The sequence below is a fragment of the Xyrauchen texanus genome, chromosome 50, assembly GCF_025860055.1.
Source record: "Xyrauchen texanus isolate HMW12.3.18 chromosome 50, RBS_HiC_50CHRs, whole genome shotgun sequence".
NCBI lineage: Eukaryota > Metazoa > Chordata > Actinopteri > Cypriniformes > Catostomidae > Xyrauchen > Xyrauchen texanus.
This window is the reverse complement of record NC_068325.1, coordinates 15,310,318-15,331,487: the sequence shown is the minus strand read 5'-3', so window position 1 is coordinate 15,331,487 and position 21,170 is coordinate 15,310,318. Positions and strand designations below refer to the sequence as shown.

Here is a 21,170-nt window from a genome sequence, read left to right as displayed (position 1 = left end):
GAAATTAGCATAAATAATTCTGTTTCAAAGTAATGGCCAGCATCATCCAATTACTGCCAACCATATTAAAATAAAATTATACATTATAAATTATGAATCTAAAATGACCATTGTTCCATGTCTGCCAATGTTGCGTTGTCCAAATATCATCTGCAGCCTGAAACTGAACTTTTGGTTGGATTAGGAGTGAATGCTCTAAACCGTGCATAGAGAGCTATAGGATGCTCCCTATCTCCCTAATTAGGGAATGACAAACCTCTAGTGTGCTGTCTGTTTGCACTGATCTCTGTACAGTTTGCAATGCACCTTATCTTCGTCCTAATTCCATATACAAGGAAAATGGGCCTATAATACACGTACGTGGTCATTGTTTTTAAGTGTGCTGTTTTGTGATAAATCAATAAAAATATTTCAATAGCATATCAGATGAAACTAGAGACTCTATTCTTTTGACTCAAACAGGTTTTAATGTAAAAACGTAATGAGGTTTCTTACCAGCTGTCATTTTGTTGGTGTTTCTCCCATAGTCCGCTGTGATCAGCACCATGTTGTTTTGTCACATGACGCGGTGCGTTGAAGGTTTAAACCTTTAATGACAGCCTAGAGTCTCCTGAACTGAGATCAGTCAGTTTAAATGAAATGAAATTATGCATAGCCTTTTGCGAAGCCAAAGCGTAATGTACACGCATGTGGAAGTTGGGTCTCAGGAGGTAAATTTATTTTTTACTTTTTTTTAATCATGTTAATCATCAGCCTACAGATGCTTTCCATTACTTGTTTTGCACCTGGAATATTCCTTCACTATCCATTTAGGTTGTCATTCACAAACATCTATAGAAACTAATATCTTATTATTAGAAATGAATTGTTTTTAATAGGGCTCAGAATTTCACACAGTGACAATCAAATGAGGGGTGTGGGACACATGGTGTGGTTTTTACAAACAGAATTTTCTGAGAGACAAGGAGAAACAAATGTGGGGTAAAAATACTTGCATTCTCTTCAGGAGCACAGATCAAACATACACCGCAAAAACAACCACGTACAATTAAAATTCACACGATCAGGAAGAACAGAATTTGATCCCGTTCACCACCTTGATCGCTCCACAGCATCCCTGCTCAAGAACAGTGACATAATTGTGTAATTATTTTGTATTATTTGTATAATAAATTTGCATAATTCTCTGAGCAATCAATTCATTCACACTTCAATCCAATCAAGGCTGATTTACTACTGCATCATGTGACCGAGGACAGTCAGTATGAGCTATAACACTAGTTTATAGGCCAACTTGAGAGTTTATAAGAAAATACTGTAAATTCGCTGTATTTTCCTTCTGTATTTTTTAAATACATTGTAACGTCGTATGATTGCTTGACAAAAGACAGTTGAAAAAATGTACAAGAGTGCATCTCACAAAGCTCCTCAAAAACATGTCAGGGTCAGATTTCACCCAAAATCAGAACAAAATAAATTATATTTGGGAGACAGAACACAAAGCCTATTTTCATCACGTTTTTTTTGCATTTTGACATTTTCTGTGATGGGCTTCATTTTCTTTTGATTTTTTGCATGAAATATGGCTATTTCATGAAATAGGACATTTCTTTGTGAGATTCACAAGAGATCGTTTAAACATAAAATAAAACCAGCAAAAACAATCCAAATATCCAATAAGATAAATGTACTCCATGTTTTACACAGAATATGTGTAGTGTCATACTTTCAAAAGAAAACATAATACAATGGTTTTCACATTAGTGGCTGCTGCTTCGATTTGAGTTAGTGCAAATCCACAGTTTGCAAAACAGGAATGGATCAAAGCTTAACATTGAGTGGTCAATGTCCAAATATGAAATGCACCTTTCCCCTCTTCAGTGCTTAGGCACTGGCTAGATAGTGACCTTCTGTTGTCACAGGACCTAACCACTGCCAAATTTTACCTTTATACAAAAAAAAAATGTTGGCCCAAAATTGGACAAATTATTTCTTTTCTTTTTTTTCCTTACAAACAACTATATTGTTTGAAAACTTGGGGACCTTTAAGGCAAGTATACTTTGGTTTTCCACGTGCCGCTACGTCTTGCGCAGTAAGCGTGACACAAATTTTGTCATCAGTAAAGTACGTGCGGATGGTCCACATGCAGCCCAGTTTTCCGTATGGGCTAGCGGTCTAAACGCAAGACTTACCAACGCACACTCTAAGCATAACCTAGCCTTTAAGCATCTTAAAACATTTAACATTCCATTAAACATGAGTCCCTCCAAATTCACAAATTGTAGTGCCTGCCCTTTTTTTGAGAGTTCAAGTTTGCGGCAAATTCTCCACTGATTATTTTCACATGCAAATGAGCTTTGCAGTAAACTTGCAAATTGTTCGTTGTTGCCAAAGGTTTGCTGCAGGTTCACCACTACCAATAAAGAGCTGCACACTTCGAATCCTCCTTAAAAAAAACTAAACTAGCTGCAAATTTGCCGCTCATTACTTTTAAATGCAAATGAGCTTTTGATTTGCCGCAAATGTTTGCCAGAAGTTTGCAGCTCTTCACTGGTTCTGGTGGTGGATCATTTGCAAGTTTGCAGCAAATTTGCCATGTACTCTCAATTTTCGTAAGGGAACTCATTTGCTTGTGAAAATGAGAGGCAAATTTGCTGCTAGCTCGCTAGAACTCTACTTACTTTTTGTAAGGGTGAGTATAAATCTGACTAATAACTGATTATTGATAACTTGTTAAAAAAAGAGCCAAAGTAAACAGAGCACACAGAAATAAAAATACTTAGTAACATTAGTAACATACCCGCTTAAACTGTATCAAGGCTCGTTAAACTGTGATTAGTTGTTAGAACTTCATAGTTAGTATTGAATATTTACAGTGTTTTAAACCTACTGTTCCAGCAGTGCACAAGCAAAGATAATAAGGTAAATAAAGATCTGGTTTAGTAGCCCTAGATTGCTTTACAATATAGTATAATAGTATTAGCTCTTTTTTATCTTTGATGTTCTAAACAATGTGGTCCATTTGAACAAATACACTAAAAGTACAAAACAAAACAGTCACATTTCTAAAAAATTCTCATGTCTTTTTCCATTCGTTCATTCGTACGAAATTACTCAGACCGCATTATTGTCAAACCCAAAGGGTATTTTTACCCCGTTCGTGACGGTGTCATGAGTCTGGGCTCTGTTTATAAGGAAGCAAAGAAAGAATAAAAAACAAAGCAGCAGCGTTCTACAGTATAATGGAATAGAGATGAAGTGGAAAGTGTTTTTGTTGTTTGTTCTCTTCCTTTTCAGCACCTTCGTTTTAGTGGATATTTGCAGGTAAGAGATGAGCTGTAGTGGCAAAGGATGGGGTTTTGTTCACAGAACAATGAAGAGTAAGATCACAACGAACAGGATGGCCAGCAGAATGCCGATAGCACACCATTGCCGTCGATCTGTCGAGGTTAAACAAGAATATATTGAGTTATAGGGATAGTTCATCCAAAAAATGCTCAAATATTTATGGCGTTCCAAAACCATTGGATTTTCTTTCTTCTGCCAAACACAAATTAAATTGAGTCATAGGGGTTTCGTACAACATGAACTAATCCTTTAAAATGATCAATATTTAGGTTAAACAGTCCGTTATCAACAGCTAAATCATATAGCTAAGAGGTTTTATAGTCTAACTATATGGCAAGAGTGGTGAAACAAAAAAAAATATTCCAGGTTCAATTCAAGTTAAGCTCAATCGACAGCATTTGTGGCACAATGTTGCATACTAAAACAATTATTTGACTCATCCCTCCTTTTCTTTAAAAAAATAAGCAAAAATCAATAGTGAGACACTTACAATGGAGCCAATTTTAGAGGGTTTAAAAAGCCGAAATGTGAAGCTTTACTTTTTATTTAAGAGTTTTTATGGTCACTTTAGGGTTTACATGGTTAGATCATCATGGCAACTAAGCAAGTGGTAAAATTGGTTGAACAGAAAAATTTTGCAAGCGATTTTATCAGACCAAAATCATGTTAACACGAATATTGTTTGTCTTGTGGCTATACATTTTAAAGTGAGTATTTATAACATTTACAAATTGGCCCCCATTCACTTCCATTGTAAGTGCCTCACTGGAACCCAGATTTTTGCTTTTTTTAAAGTAAAGGAGGGACAAGTCAAAAATCTTTTTAGTGGTAATCAACATTATGCCACAAATTCTGTTGATTGAGCTTAACTCGTATTGAACCCGGAATATTCCTTTAAAACATTCCATGTGGTTTGGTAGAAGTTCAGATTTAATTCTTGGTCTTTCAAAGAAATATTTCCTTTGAGATGGCCCGGAAGTTTAACTTCCTGTTCTGTTCATGCTTTGCCATAAAAGTGCCGTTGTTTTCAGATTCCAGCCAATCACCTTTAACTACAGCAGGATGTCAGGTGGTCCTTTTCATGAAACGCATGAAGGATTTTTCTCTAAAGTGTACAATTTTCTCCTTCATGCATCACGCCTTCAACTATGTAAACGATATACGAAACAATATTTTTCAGAATTCTATTTCAGAAAGATTAAAAAAACACACAAAACCTTTAAAGGTGTCAGATATTAAAATGTTTCAGTTTAATGCCAAGTGAAACTATTTTGAGAATCATTTAACACCAAGATTATATCATGTGAGAAAGTAAACCAATCATGTCTTCTCTACTATAAGCAAGGCTTCTGTTATAGCACTCACCGCTGGTCATGTGAGAAACTTTAGCCAGTTTCTTCATGACATTATCAAGTCTGGACTGAGTGCTGTCCATCTCATGTGAAAAGTCGTCCAGCATTCTGAAAACATACTCGTACAGATCCACAAGGTTCGGTTATAATGACCTCAAAATGTAAACAAAGAAAAGACAAAGATTTCTTAGCGAAATTCTATAAGTGACTTACACAGCTTGCTCATCCAGCTCTTGGCCGATTCTTTGCGACATATTCTTCAAGACGCCGATGGTTCCTGACACCAACTCCAACTGCTCATCCTGCTGTTCTGCTATGACCTACAGAACAATGTACCCAAATATAAAACATACTGTTCTACTTAATGATTACATGCTGCATATTCTAATCAACTGTAAACTGCCCAATTGAAAAAAATGATATTAGATGAAGGCTAGTAATAAAAGCATTGCAAAATAATGTAGATATAACAAAATTGTTTTCTGAATTTATTTATTGAAGTACCTGCTGTTGGGTCTGTTGTTCCTCAATGAACTGGGAGTTTGCAGAATGCAGCTCCTTGTCCAGTCTAGTGTACTTATCACCGCTGCCAGATTGGGCCACGGGTTGCCAGATTGGTCCATGAGACCCAACATCCCCAATCAAAGTCTTAAAAATAGACATACCTGTTACTTTCATATGATAAAGGCTGTGAACAAAAAATCAAGAGGATTCCCTAATTTAAAGGCATTTGTAAAAAGTCACCAATATCCTAACCTGTCGATTTTTCCTCTCTGACACTGATATTGCCATTGGACTTGCCATGAGTTCTTTCATATCCTGTAAAATGAAATCATAAATATAAGATATTCACTTGCACGGAATTGTGAAAATCACTGAAGTTCACACACCTTGACTGTCTGTCTTGTGCTAGTGATGAAAGCTTTTCTCTTGGCCAACTCCATCACATCAAGATTGAACTTCTTTGGATTGGCCTCCACAATACTTGCAGTAAAAGTTAAGGCAACAAGTTCCAGATAAACCATCTAAAATAAAAGTAGACTGATATATCGGTTTTACCGATTAAACGCTGCCATTATTGGTTATCGGCAAATATCTGTGCTGATAGTTTATTTATTTTTGTGGCTACTAGGGCTGGGCGATATGATGCGATATATATCGTGGCAACAATATAAAGTGTCAATCAATAGAGATTTTGCTATATCATGTATATCCCAATATGTAAACATCCATGTGTGCAACGTGGGCTTATCTATCAGTTGGCAGTGCTTCACGAGAGACAGACAATTTAAAAACATAAACAGGGTTTTTATGGCATTAACTCTTTTCAGGTGCTGCCCAAGCAAATTCAATGAAAACAACCTCACGTCAATGACCCTGTTTCCACCTGGTATAAAGATGGGTTTCGAGTGATCCGATCACATGTGGTCAGCGCTAAACACCGGATCGTAAAAACCACATCTGAATGTGGTCAAAAACACATGTGACCACATCGCATTTGAGGTGTAAACGCTAATCCGTCCCGTATGTGTCTCGGCAGCAGTGAAGGACCACCCCTCACCTGTCAATCAACCACTGCACAAAATCAAGAGTTTCAAGTTTGTGGTAGTAGTGCTGCCCCCCGACCAAAGATTTTCTAAGTCAACTAGTATGCATTAATTTAAGCCATTAGTCGACTAGTTTCACGTTTATGATATTAATTTAATTACTTAAATCTATATATTTTTAGGGGGCATCAGAAAATTATTTGAATTGAGTTCCAGGTCTGAGAAAGAATATTATAAGTAACATTGCTAACACTGTTCTACATTACAGAGAAATACTAAACCATAATAATCCGCCTTTAAAATATAAATTTTACAAGAGCACGGACTAAGCGAGCCGCAGTGATGATTCTGAATGTGTTGGGAAAACCAGTAAGGAGACTGTCTGAACATTTTGTTAATTTATAGAGAAAAGCACATTAGGGTTGTGCCGACAGATGATGATCTCGAGGATCGATGATGGTCAGAGTGATCACCGATAGCTGCTGCCTTTGATGATGTCAAAACAATATTTGGCTAATTTCCCCATTAATGTATACAATTATTATTATTAGGCTATTATTATTATCAAATTAATATTACAAATAATTTGTCCGTAGACACACACTTGATGCCGTCTCTGTGCATGCAATGACAAACTGTTTATACGGAGGTGTGCAGTCTCGTGGAACACGCAATGTAAAAGGTTCTCACTCTTTGTTTCTATCTTCTGAATTTTCTTTGCAAGAACAGTATCGTCTATGAGTGCTGTAAATGTCCTCAGACATCTCAGCTCAGGAGGTGCTTTGAGTTTAGTTGACTTTATTTCAACAGAGCAGTTCATTGTGAACGCAGCTCTGCAGCCTATAAATCTGTGATTAAAACATAAAATAATACAAAAACACTTTCACCTCGAACCATGATTTATATTTCAGTGATTTTTTTCATCATTATAATTATTATTTTTACATTTAGAATTGTTTTTCCACCTGCATGTTTAGACGGACACTTGTCTGACAGTAAATGGAAAGGTGGTTACTTTTTTTTTTTATCACTTAATTATTTTAATTGCTCTTCCATTTAGTTTGGATAGCAATTAGAATTTAGAAATGTCTTTGATTTAAGTTTTTCATTTTTTAAAAAATTTATTTTCAATGCAAAATCACTAAAGCAAGAATATTCACCAATCCCTCAGCCATGGAGGACGAAACAAAACAAAACTATTCAAACACATGATGTATTTTCCTGGACAATGAAAAAAGCCAATCAATCCCAGAACAGCAGCAAAGGGCCTTGTTAAGATACTGGAAACAGGTAGACTAGTATCTATATCCACAGTAAAACGAGTCCTATATCGACATACCCTGAAAGGCTGCTCAGCCAGAAAGAAGCCACTGCTCCAAAACCACCATAAAAAAGTCAGACTACAGTTTGCAAGTGCACATGGGGACAAAGATCTTACTTTTTGGAGAAATATCCTCTGTTCTGATGACAAACATTTTTACTGTTTGGCCATAATGACCATCGTTATGTTTGGAGGGAAAAAGGTGAGGCTTGCAAGCCGAAGAACACAATCCCAACTGTGATGCATGGGGGTGTTAGCATCATGTTGTGGGGGTGCTTTGCTGCAACAGGGACTGGTGCACTTCACAAAATAGATGGCATCATGAGGAAAGAAACTTTTGTGGATATATTGAGGCAACATCTCAAGACATCAGCCAGGAGCTTAAAGCTCGGTTGCATGACAACAAGCATACCTCCAAAGTTGCAGCAAAATGGCTTAAGGACAACAAAGTCAAGGTATTGGAGTGGCCATCACAAAGCTCTGACCTCAATTTGAGAGAAAATTTATGGGCAGAACTGAAAACGCGTGTGCAAGCAAGGAGACCTACAAACCAGACACAGATACACCAGTTCTGTCTGGATGAATGGGACAAAATTCCAGCAACTTATTGTGAGAAGCTTGTGGAAGTAAACGTATTTGGCTAAGATGTATGTAAATGTCTGACTTCAACTGTATATATATATATATATAAAAAAAATTAATTTGGTAAATATATAGGCTGTAAAATGCTTAAATTGGTAAATACTAAAATATAGAGCATTGTAACGGAGCCAAGTATCCATCATTTCAAAATAAATCCCCAGTGTGTTTGACTTCTATTATTATGCACCAAATCATAATTGTTTCCTGGCTATTATTGGAATTTTGGTTGAACAATAAATGACATCTGGGATTTTATTAATTTAGCACTCTTGTAGCCTCTATGTCTTCGGCCATAATAGTAAGGAAGGTATGACTAATAATAATCCAAAATAAATACTATTGGCCAATTAATCAGTTATCTGCCTTTTCCACCACCTTAGTTATCGGTAGCTGCAAAAAACACTATTGATCAACCTCTAATCTAAAATGCCTTAATATCAGCAAAAGGATATTGATGGTCTCATCCAAGTCCTCCAAGTCCCATTCAATGGACCTCAAGCTGTTCCGCAGTTCATTGGTGGTCCAGTCCACCTCCTCCTTACTGGCAACACCTGGTTCTTGTAGCAGTTCCGTCCATCTTTGATGCAGCGCTTGAGCATTGTTCACAGCTTTCTGCACCTCTCTGAGAAAAAACAACCAAAGATAATTCACACCTAATTATCAAAGTAATTTCAAAACCGTTTATAGATGTAAACACCTGTTTTGTTTTTGTACGCGATACCATAATAATACTGTTCTTGGACATTTATCATAGTTGCACCATGGTATACTTTGAAATACCTTGGAGTAGCATGTAAATCCCATGGTATATGAATATGGTAATCATTCAATACTATGTTGTGATACTGCCGCAGTAATTTTTCTGAGGGGATCCAGTAATAATATTACAAATGGCATAGGTCTGGTATCACACAACAATACCCTTTCAAAGGAATATCGATATAGTGACATGACACAACAATGGGAAGAATCGATCATTTCTGTTGCCATAGTAACACGATAACGGCAACACTGAAACGGCATGAAACGCTTAGTATACGCTCAGTAGAAATATCAGTTATTTTTTCTTGTGCATCAAGAAAAAAATTATTTTGTCCCTAAATTGGCAGATCTGACAGTAAGCTATACTGCCTGTTATACTCCCTAAAAAGTATCCAAACTAAGCTATAAACTCACCCTTTCACCACAAAAAACGGATCTTCCATCGACATTTTTAATGCTCAGATGAGTCGGCCCTTGTAAAATAATCTCATGCTCCTAATCACCGCTGGTTTTGCTTGTCTCAAACAAAGAAATGCACTTATTCTGTAGACGGACCCCAGATCAGCTTAGCCGCCATTGCTCGGCGGAATAACATCCGGGTCATTGAGAGTCTAGACACAAATGCACACTATTGTAAATAAAACACCAACGTGCTGTGCGTGGGTTGTTTTGGTTTAGTAAGTAGAAGGACAAAATAATATTGTAATAAAAGCAGGATCTGAATTAAACATACAGGTCTTTGCATAATAAATATTATTTTAGGGTTCAACTTCTAGTTCATAATGGGATATATTGCAAATTTACTTTGGATTGGATTAAATATAGTCAACTTGATATATTGTGCGTTATGCATACTGTTTATTGTTTTTCTAAGAGAGCTGCCAGTTTAGCTTTCTGGTTCTTCATAGAATGAGAGTCAAAGCTTACCATAATATACCAGCAATGATTACTCTGTCTTTGGACATTTGGTAATACCACGGTACAGATTCAATATGATACCATCACTGTACCATGGTAGCACCACTTTATTTATTCATAAGTGTAGAGTAAAGATGTGCCAGGGTGGTTTACTAATCGACTAGTCAGTCTAACAACTGACTAGTCGATTAGCGGGGTTGACTACCAACATTAATGATAATGGGAGACACATTTCTCAAAATAATTAAGAGATACAACTTCTTTGAGAGCGCTTTTGCATGACGATAACTTGTGCTTAACAGTGAATAACAGTCAGCACAGTAAAACCCTCTGCAGGAAGTTTAGCCTCTTTAATTCTTTAGGTTTTATTTATTTTACACTGCCTGGCTCCAAAAAAAATTTTTGCCGTTTGGATTTAAATAAGCAGATCCTTAAGAATTTTGTGAATAACTGTCTAACGCATTATTAAAACCTGGAAGGATAGTGGTTAACCATCAGCTTCGTGGAAGAAATGTGGTTGGATAGAAATCTTGAATGATCGTGATCGGAGATCACTGAAACACTTGAAGTCACATAATAAATAATCGACAATACAACTCACGGCTATGTTTAATAGTGAAAGAGTATTTCCACATGCACAATGCGACAAGAATGGGACTAAACAGCTGTGTAGCCACAAGAAAACCACTTGTTAGAGAGGCTAATAGGAAAAAATGTACTTCAATTTGCTAGGGAGCATAAAGATCGGAGTGTGGAGCAATGGAAAAAGGTAATGTGGTCTGATGAGTCCAGATTTACCCTATTCCAAAGCGATGGGTGCGCATCAGGGTAAGTAGGGAAGCGCATGAAGCGATGCACCCATCATGCATAGTGCCCACTGTACAAGCCTCTGGAGGCAGTGTTCTGATCTGGGGTTGCTTCAATTGGTCAGGTCTAGGCTCAGCAATGCTATGCGGCAATATTAAATGAAGTCAGCTGATTTGTACTGAATGACCAGGTTGTTATCCATCAGTGGATTTTTTCTTCCCTGACTCACATGCATATTCCAGGACGACAATGCCAAGGTTCATCTGGCTCAAATTGTGAGAGTGGTTCAGGGAGCATGAGGAATCATTTTCATACATGAATTGGTCACAACAAAGCCTTTGGGATGTGCTGGTGAAGACTTTACGGAGTGGTTTGACTCTCCCGTCATCAATACAAGATCTCGGCCAAAAATGAATGCAACCCTGGGTGGAAATAAATGTTGTGACTTTGCATAAGGTTGTCGAAACAATGCCAAGATGAATGCGTGCCATAATCAAAGCTAAAGGCCGTCCAACAAAATATTCAATTATGCAACTTTTTGGGGGGCCAGGCAGTGTATGTGCTGTTATTACTGCAGTTAAAGTGCCGCATCAACAATACATTTCAAGGCGATCACTGTCGGACGTTAAATATGGGATTCCTGTATTTGTTAGGTGCTTTGGAAAGATTAAAGTTGTTTGCTGATACTGACTGACATTGCTTAATTAAACAGTTGCCGTGAAAAAGGTTTAAACTGCTTAATGTTCTGTACTAGATGTGTATTATAATCCAGTTCTGCGCTTTTAAATGTGCAGCGAGGATTGCGCTGAAGCCATCCGGTCACACTGAAGCAGTCATTCTGCGTTCAGGATGTGCATAATGGTTTTGTGCCGCTCTGTATTGGAGTCTTTCTTATTTCTTACTATTGTTGTTTTTATAGTTTTGTGTAATCAGGTGTTATAGTTATTTAGCCAAATTATTTGCTGAATATCTGCTAGTTCCCATGTTGAAATGCTGTGTTTGGTGTCTGTTTATTCCTCTGAATCACATCTGTTCAGGGTCATGTCAACATAACGAAGACTAATTAAACATTATCCTTAACACAAACTAGTCGACTATCATTCAAACAACTGACCAACTAATCGATAATGAAACTTGTTAGTTTTGCACATCCCTAGATTAGAGTCTAGATTCCTCTTTACTCTTTAACCTAGACTGATTCTACATGACTTTACTACAAGACACCACAGATCTCATCTCACAAAAATTAAATGGCTCCAAACCAAGCTAAATTATTAAAAATGGTTTCTCTCTTCATGAATGTTGCAATGCACCGCGCCTGCCTACTAAAACACTGTGCTTCATCCATTATTCATCATAGCCTATTGCCTTCTCATTAGTTGACTATCTACCCAGGAGTGCTGTGGTGTACTCAGGATGTTGTGTATGATGTAACACCAGCAAACCAGCTGGAAACACTTTATCTCAAGTTAGTAACTAAAGCTGCATAAATTATTAATAACTTTGAGCCTGGTCATTTATAGTATCAGTTCCCAGATGCACATATCTCAGAGATATACTAAACTAACAAGTTTCATTAGCGATTAGTAGGTCTAAAACCGATTCAGTTTTAGATCTTTTCATCTGGAAAGTGTCACAATCGAATTAAATTCTGCTAAACATCTAAAAAAAAAAAAAAAGATCAGATTTACAAACATTACAAATCATAAACGTCTCAAAAGACATCCGCTAAATGTCTTGTTGACATCCGAGGCATAGGCATGAACTTCACATTCTTTTTAGGGATATTGAATTGTACCCATTTACTAAATCCAAAGATCTGCCAATAACAGCTAATACGAAACACGATTGTTACATTAACAGACAGAATGAGGTATCTTCACGATGTCTACCAAATATACTTTCATAATCAAAATTATGGTTTTAGGTTCAGGTTGGAATTAATTAAATATGTTGCAATCAATGACTTGCATAGAGGATGTGAGGTAGCCATGGTCGTGATCGATTATATTTAGGTAAACAATCTCTGAAAGCGCCTTACGTCATACCGCGCTCTTCGTGTCAGGGTTGTTAATGACCCACATCTTCATGCATGCACACGAACCAACGCAAAAATTACCAATGAAAAAATTAGTAGATAATAATGATGAACGTGCCACCATTTCTAAGCATTATCGTCAGTTCAGCGTGAAAACTCTCCACTCTTCATTTCGATAGTAGTAACTGTTTCTTCAAACAAAACACTGTCCTTCCCCCCAATAACAACTCCATTCACTTGTGCCCAGACACCGCAATGGATTTGCACAATAGAGGCACGTGACACGACTGTAGCAGACAAACCATTACATCAGTCGAGAAAGTCGGCTGAAATAAATTAAAGGGGAAGTAAAAAAAATAAATCCCCTTACGGTTATACAAGATATGGCATGCGGAAACTGTGTAACAATGATAATACAGGAATGTATACGTCAAAAAAGCTTTAGAAATTAACATCTGAAAAATAACACCACTGATTTTGCTTTTTTATTTGTTTCTATTCATTTATTAAACTGATATTGTTTTAAATGTCGTTCTTAATCTAATAAATCAGAATCGCCTGACACGCTGGGAATCAAATGCGGAAAAAAATATTTTGCCTTTTTGTATATACACACTGAAAACAACTCTTTCCCTTTAAGAAATTCTCCCACGTTAGTATTTAAATATGACTCATCGCCATAGCTCGCCCATTGGCCATCGCGGGTTTGGCGGGGTGTGATTCACAACGAAGGCAGAACACAACTCGAAATGTGATTGGATAGTGTAGTCGCTGACGCTGAAGTATAAAAACGAGTTAAAAATAGAAACGGTCTCATTTCTCCCCAGACTGTTGTTAGGTGCAGAAGAGAATGCGTTAGGTAACTAAATCTCGCGCTCTCACCCAATAACACCAGTATTCCATTTTGTGAATGACAATGAGGCTTTTGTATTTATTGAACGCCCCCCATTTTTAATACAACAACAACGTCATCCCAGCACTAAATACGGGACAGTTTGATGTAAATGACTCTTCTACAGAAGGAAAAAAGTATTTGTTTATTTTATTTGGCACTTGGACGTTGTTAACAATTTTTTTTTCTCGCGCTGTTCCCGAATTTACAGTCACATTTTGGAGAGAATCCTGCGAGGAAAGCACAAGAGAACGGACCCAAACGCCAGTCGAACTTTGTACGTAACTGTGACCTTCAGTGGAACGATTCCAGCCATGGAATACAAAGTGGAAGCTCACCGGATTATGAGTATTTCCTTAGGGAAAATCTACAACTCTCGTGTCCAACGAGGGGGGATTAAATTGCATAAAAATCTCCTGGTATCGCTGGTTCTTCGGAGCGCTCGTCAGGTGTACCTGAGCGACTATTATAGCGGCTCTTGTCTGAATGCTCAGAACGAATGCGAAGGAAAGGAATGGGACGCTATAGACTCAGAGCGGGAGAAATTCCCGCCCTCCGCAACGGAATGTGACCAAGTAGAGAGCCCTGCGGAACCTCATCCAACTGAACGGCGCCAAATGGAAGAATCTTTTGAGAAAGACCACAATGAAGAGGTTAAACCAGACCCAGGGCATTGTACTTCCACTTTACAACAAGAGCAAAACCGAAACTCCTCTTTGGACTCTACTGACAACATTTCATCTGAAACCCTATCAGTGTCTGAAACCATTAGCGAACCCAAGCAAAACCAGGAGAGTCCCTTGGACAGTACTGTAGTAGAGAGTAAAGCAAACGGTGACCAATGCCAACAACCCAAAACGCATGTTTGTTCAAACAGGAAAAGGAGCGCTGACAAGTCACGCGGTGACTCGCCTCAAAAAAGGACAAAAGTTACTTCCTCAAACACACCCAAAAACGAGGAAGGTGAGGAAATGGACACGAGCAACGTGTCCAACCTCATAACAATTTTCGGTTCAAGTTTCTCAGGACTTCTGAGCAAGGATGGCGCCAAACCCGAGGCAGAGGCGGAGGATAGTGACTCTGGGTCAGGGCAAATTTGCTGCGACCAAATGTTGAAAAACCTAAACCCATGGACTACAGCAATAGTGGCTTTCTGACTGTAAAAACGTTCTATATGGTGTTCTGTACTGTACTTATCCGGGTTGGCCTAAATGCTTTGGTAACACGTGGTGAGGCGTGGGCTCAACTATGTAGTGGGACTTCCCAGCAGACACGAGTGTTGCTACCAAAGTACAAGCTCAGTTTGCCCTGGAAGATGTTTGGGTATGCCTTTCTAGGGAAGGAAATATCTGAATGCTGGTGCTACTTAATGGGATTACACATTTTTAAACTGAAGTGTTCACTAACCTCTGGTTCAGTTTGAAAGCCATTTGAGTGACTTGTGGTATTATATGCAAAAGTGTTATGCTGACTAATGAAGGTCAATATTGCATTGTGACAACTGAACTGATTCACAGCAGGTCACACCAAACTTGAGACTGTACGAGGCTCAGGCCACTCTTTTAATGTCTTTGTTTTATAAAGACCTGAACATTTTGTAAAATCAAGTGTGTGTGTATATTGTTTCCTCATGTTGCATCCTGAATCTATGTATTTTGGTATTTGCTAATATGACCATTTGCGTGGTGCTCACGTATTAAACAATTATGAAATGATTACTGATTCTTTCTCTTCTTTTTATGAGTGTTAAATTTAATAACTGAAGGCCAGTGTTTCATGGTCTATCAATATGACACCCCATCTATTTGTTCAAATAATGTCAACATGAGTAGCTATTTTCAGACCTTTAGGACTCATACCTTATACAGTTGTAAGTGTTCCCCAAGGTTCAAAAAAATCTTGAAATATCATAGAAGTTTAAACTGTGATGTTAATTTCTATTGTGAATATACATATTTAGATATACACCATTCTAAACTATTTAATCTATAAATATTTATCATGAATGGAAAAGTTGTGGAAATGATTTGATCAAACCCTGTGTTTTAAACTCGTAATTTGGAATTTTAGAGTCCATGATATAAATTCCCTGATAACACATGGACATCACCCAGACGTCTTTTTGATATGTGTGTGTACACAATATCTGCTCAACATCATACAAAGATCAGATTTACAAATATTCTAAATCACAAATTTCTCTAAGACATCTGCTGAATGTCTTATTGACATCCGAGACGTACTTCTTGACATGCATCTTAAGACCTATTGAAAACAACGTTAAAAATACGTCTTACAGATGTAAACACCTCAAATAGACATCCGGGTTATGTATGTGTGCTATCTCGGTTGTAACTAGTATTTAAAACACTTTTCCCAAACGGCTAAGCATATTTAACAAGACTATTATAAAAGCTATTAAGCCAGACCAAAGTGATCCAACAAGTTTGATGAGAACAAGAATGCTCAGCTGCTATTCCAAATAGTTTCTGGCCATTTTTACTGCATGTTGTAAAGAGCTATTGTGCCCCTGAAGCATGTGTGGTATGCAGGGTTTAGTTTCAGCACAGTCTCTCAGGGTCTGTCATTGGTCTCAGCTTATTCAACATTAGATGCTGTTTCTTACAAGAGTGATCAGAAATAACAGAATGATTGACTTATAAACTTTTCATGCATAGATGTATCATTTGAGCAGTCTTACTGTATTGCTATTGGAGTCATGATTCATAGCTTTCAGCTGAATGATGACATTAATGTAGTTGGGCAAGAATATTCACTGAGAGAGAGAAGTGAAAATCAAAGTCTCTTAAGTTCTAAGTCAAAGAAATCATAAATATGACTGAATCAACCTGACTATAGTAGGTTTCACCAATTAAAGGAATATTTTAGGCTTAATACAAGTTAAGCTCAATCGACAGCATTTATGGCATATTGATTACCACAAAAATTAATTTCAACATGTCCCTCAATGTCTTTATTTCTTTAAAAGCCACAAATCTGGGTTCCAGTGAGGCACTTACAATGAAATCAATGTGGGCCAATTTGTAAACATTACTCAAAAGTTTCAAAAGTATAGCCACAAGATATAAATTATATGTGTGCTAACATGATTCTAGTGGGATAGAATCACTTACCTTTTCTGTGTAAAGTTAAATGCAATTTTGCAACTTTATTGCCATGATGATATAATGCGTAATCCCTAAAATCCTTAAACGACAGTAAAAACAGTTTACAGCTCAAATAATACAAACATTTTAACAAAAGAATGAAAGCGCTTTTATGGAATTATACGCTGCAATGTCTGGCCCATTCACTTCCATCGTGAGTGCCTCAATGTAACCTCGATTTTTGAACCCAGAAATATCAGAATGGAAGTGTCTTGGAAATCAATACAATTTCTAAAAAGTAATTGTGTATAACATTAGTGAATGTACATTATCTAAATCCATCTCAAAGACCAAGCTAGCAGAATTGCAACATTTGCATCAAGCAATTAAATATCTTTTAAAAAAACAAAGCTACTCAAAACAGTAGCGACACACTGAAACGTATTTAACAGTGTTGTTGGGAAACAAATAGCATATTGAATGCCACAGCTTAAGAAAATTGGGCTTATTTTTATAATCATTTATCAAAATTCATCCCAAAGGTGTTAATCATTGACTTCCTAAAAACACTTTCAATGAGGAAGAAAATACATAATTAATGTCAGTGCTTGGGCATCTGAGGAATATTCACTAAAGTTTTATGCAGTTATACTTCGCTCTCAAATATTTATTTGAGTATAAATTGTTCTTTGTGAGAGCAGTCTCTAAAAAATATTGAAAAAATCCTTATAACCACAGATGCTTTAAAAAGCTCATTGAAAAATCATGGAAATTCATTGGTCAAAAGGTGTTGGAACCCTCAAGTCATTTTTTAAAAGGTCATATCAGGTAACAACAGCACATTCACTTTTGAAAGTGTGAGTGATATAAAAGAGTTACATTAATTCTGTCAAACTGACGTTCGCATCAGCAGAAGCAGCTTTGTGTCTGACAGCCGCATTCTTTCACACAGACATGGTCAGCTATTGATAGACTCATTCCCCAGAGAAAGACCAGAAGGCATGATGACTAAAGCTGCTCTCTCGCACTGCTTGTTTTAGAAATGTGGGTCATTCAAATCCTGGCCAGGACGAGTCAGCTGACCACACCAGGATGGAGCAGCACCAGACGAAGGGGGTGTGGCCTGACGTGTAATGCCCATGTTCCTTTGGACTGACCTTACATTTTTGCAGTTCCTTCTAAAACTTTTCTCTGAAATGGAGAAAATGGCTTTTGCGTTGTAGTTACTGCACTTTTCACGCTCTAATTCTAAGATTTGTAGAGCCAAACACATCTGTCACAGGACATATTACAGTCTAAGAGACTTGATTTTGGTCATAACTCTATTCCGACAAAATGTGTGTTTATCAACCAAACTTAATTAAAACTAGGCAAATCTGATCTATATTAAGATCAATTTGAGAGCATGCTGGCATGTTCGCAATTTTTATGGTACTTTTTATGGACTGTGTGTGATTGCATGCTTGGACGCAGTTAACCACATTCAGCGGTCCTCTTTAGCCTTGTTCCCGACTGGCCTCTTTCTCCTGCATTCTTCTGTCCTGGAAGGAGGGGGGTTGGAGGAACAGAGAAAAGTTGTGAAAACGTTTCCTGCTGATCTGCAGTATGAGAGCATGTGCGTTTGGAATGTTGAGTCAAAAGTGGAGAAATTTGGAGGGAAATGTTGATCTGATGAAAGTTTTGATAAATGCTACAATACCAGCTCAAGAATAAAAACTTGATTATTAGTGTGTTTTTATGCAGTTGCTAATTTGTTCTAAATGGTTGTAAGTGCTTTAAGCCAAAATATATTTCATTTTTCTGTGTGCCAGTTTGTCTTGAACACCGTGTACGTGTAAGTGATATGATAGGTGTTGGTGAGAAAAAGATTAATATTCAAGTAATTTTTTACTGTAAGTTCTCCTCCCTGCACAGTAGGTGGCATTGTGGCAATATGCATTAGAGGTAGACCGATATATCAGTTTTACCGATCAATCGGTGCTGATAGTTGCTTTTTGGAACTATCGTTAACTGCAAAATTCAATGCCGATATTTGCCAAATGTTTATTATTAATATTAATGATTAAAAATTACATAGGAATTTGTTGTATGTTATTCTTTCATCATCGACAACATTATTCTTATCCTCACTTCAATGCATATTTTGATCAAATAATCAAGTGTTTTAAATTGAAGAAAGAGCATGCAAAGAAAGAGAAAATGTTCCCCATCGGCACAAAAAACTAAATAAAAAGCTTAATTTGGTAAATACTTAAATGTAGAGCATTGTAACGTAGCCAAGTTTCCGTAATTTCAAAGAAATAGACCCTTGTGTGTTTTAGGCTTGTTTATAGTTAAAAGTCCCACGTTTTGCACCAAAGCTTCATTTTTTCAGGTTATTGGGATTTCGGTTGAATAATAAACTGCATCTGGGATTTTATTCATTTTGGACTCTTAGAGCTACTATGTCTGTGTCCTTCTTTGTAAGGAAGTATTTTTTTAACATTTAATATATGGATTTTGAAAACTACCGTCCGATTAATCAGTTAGCGGTCTTTTCCGCCACCTTAGTTATCGCATTGGAAAAATCCACTATCGGTAATCCTCTAATATGCACAAAGAATGTGATAGTGGAGATTAATAGTATATATATATATATATATATATATATATATATATATATATATATATATATATATATATATATATTGATATATATATATTGATATATATATATTGATATATATATTGATATATTTTTACCCACACCTATCAGATCTCATCTGAAGACATGGGTTTAATCACTGAGTCATATGGATTACTTTTATGTCTTTATATGCTTTTTGTACCTTAAATGTTCTGGCCACCATTCACTTGCATTGTTTGTGTTTTTTTCTCCCCAAATTGGAATGCATAATTCCCAATGCGCTCCAAGTCCTCATGGTGGTGTAGTGACTCGCTTCTATCTGGGTGGCAGAGGACAAATCTCAGTTGCCTCCACGTTTGAAACTGTCAATCTGCACATTTTATCACAGCGCTTGTTGAGCACGTTACCGCGGAGATATAGCGCTTGTGGAGGCTTCACGTTATTCCCCGCATCATCCACACACAACTCACCACGTGCCCCCACTGAGAGTGAGAACCACATAATGGCAACTACGAGGGGGTTACCCCATGTAACTCTACCCTCCCTAGCAAATGGGCCAATTTGGTTGCTTGGGAGACCAGGTTGGAGTCACTCAGCACAGCAGAGATTCGAACTTGCGACTCCAGGGGTTGGCGTCTTTACTTGCTGAGCTACCCAGGCCCCCCTGCAATTCACTTGCATTGTAAGAGCTGAGATATTTTTCTAAAAATCTTTTTGTTCAGCAGAAGAAGGTAATACACATTTAAGATGGTCTGAGGATAAGTAAATTATTAGAGAATTTTCTATTTCTTCAATACTAATTCTTGCTGTAGTAAGCACCACTAATTAGAACAGATACTTTTAAGAAATGGACATAATATGTGTGCGTTATAGGATTCTAAGTGACATGCATTGACCCTGTTCAATATGGTCAGTCCTTCCCTTCACCATAGAGTGGGGTGGAAAGCCAGCTGAACAAAACACCAGTCTAAATACATGTAGAGACAAGATCTTCCCAAGCAGTTCTTTTGTTCTGAGCAAATAGAAAGTCATGAAAACTTTTGCCACACATTCAGCAAGATGGATATCACCACACTGAGACATCAATTGGAGTGATCTATAAGCCAATTAATCAATGATCTCATCAATCTCCTTAATGTATAACTAGCCTCCAGCAAGTTAAACAGGGCATGAAACAGTAGCACTGGGCTTGACAAAGCCTTTTAGATAGATTAAAGGCCTTTTGTGGGTTTGTTTACATTTGAATGTTTTTACATTTAACGTAACTTGAAAGCTCTATGAGTAAGTGCTAGAATTTGGTCTTGGTTTAGTGATTTTTAAAAACTGATTAGGAGAACATATTTAACCAAAAAATTACATACTTCACCTTAAGGCGTCTTGACATAATAAACACTTGTAAGTATTAAACCAATATGTGAACTCTCCCATATTCATGCCATGGCTTAAAGGAGTCATCGTCCATTTAAATCAGCTTTGTTGAAGCAGGCATTACTGAACCTAAACAGAAGCCTTAAAAACGCAAGCAAACAAACCATCTGCCATCCGCCAAAATATCAGACAAGCTTCCTGTCACAAGCTGCTCACTTGTGGAAAATAACCCCCCCCCCAAAAAAAAATCTTTACCAGTTAAGTCCATATAACATGTAAATTGTTTCGTTTATGAAGACATCCAATATTAATCGCTTGGCAAGGAGTGACAAAATACGCCTTTACGTAATACAGATTATCTGTGAGATTATGTCGTTTGGCAGTTTATGTGAGATCATAAAATAAACAGGGAAACTACAGCAATACAATTGAATAGGGAAC

General features: G+C 37.2%; 2 protein-coding genes across 3 annotated transcripts; one reads left to right on the top strand and one right to left on the bottom strand.

The window, feature by feature from the left end:
* Positions 1-42: 42 nt before the first annotated feature.
* On the bottom strand, positions 43-12,963 carry stx6 (syntaxin 6). Of its 2 annotated transcripts, none has more exons than XM_052124456.1 (8): positions 12,740-12,963; positions 8,665-8,833; positions 5,592-5,687; positions 5,458-5,520; positions 5,206-5,349; positions 4,915-5,021; positions 4,715-4,809; positions 43-3,441 (listed from the first exon to the last, which is right to left on the bottom strand). In XM_052124456.1, exons 1-8 carry the CDS (start codon positions 12,742-12,744, stop codon positions 3,365-3,367), a joined length of 756 nt encoding a protein of 251 aa, XP_051980416.1. In that variant the 5' UTR covers positions 12,745-12,963; the 3' UTR covers positions 43-3,364. The 2 variants fall into 2 exon arrangements, with proteins under 2 accessions (XP_051980416.1, XP_051980415.1); XM_052124455.1 differs by lacking the exon at positions 12,740-12,963 and adding an exon at positions 9,388-9,554 and having other exon boundaries at positions 45-3,441.
* Positions 12,964-13,565: 602 nt separating this feature from the next.
* ier5 (immediate early response 5) lies at positions 13,566-15,337 on the top strand. Its single transcript, XM_052124061.1, has one exon. The coding sequence runs from the start codon at positions 13,943-13,945 to the stop codon at positions 14,783-14,785; it is 843 nt and encodes a 280-aa protein (XP_051980021.1). The 5' UTR covers positions 13,566-13,942; the 3' UTR covers positions 14,786-15,337.
* Positions 15,338-21,170: the final 5,833 nt, after the last annotated feature.

Coding starts and splice junctions, on each gene's coding strand:
- stx6 (XM_052124455.1), bottom strand. CDS start 9,422: ATGTCGATGGAAGATCCGTTTTTTGTGGTGAAAGG. Junction 5,688..8,664: donor AGGACTTGGATGAGACCATC/AATATCCTTTTG, acceptor ACTTTTACTGCA/AGTATTGTGGAGGCCAATCC. Junction 5,521..5,591: donor GCACAAGACAGACAGTCAAG/GTGTGTGAACTT, acceptor TTCATTTTACAG/GATATGAAAGAACTCATGGC.
- ier5 (XM_052124061.1), top strand. CDS start 13,943: ATGGAATACAAAGTGGAAGCTCACCGGATTATGAGTATTTCCTTAGGG.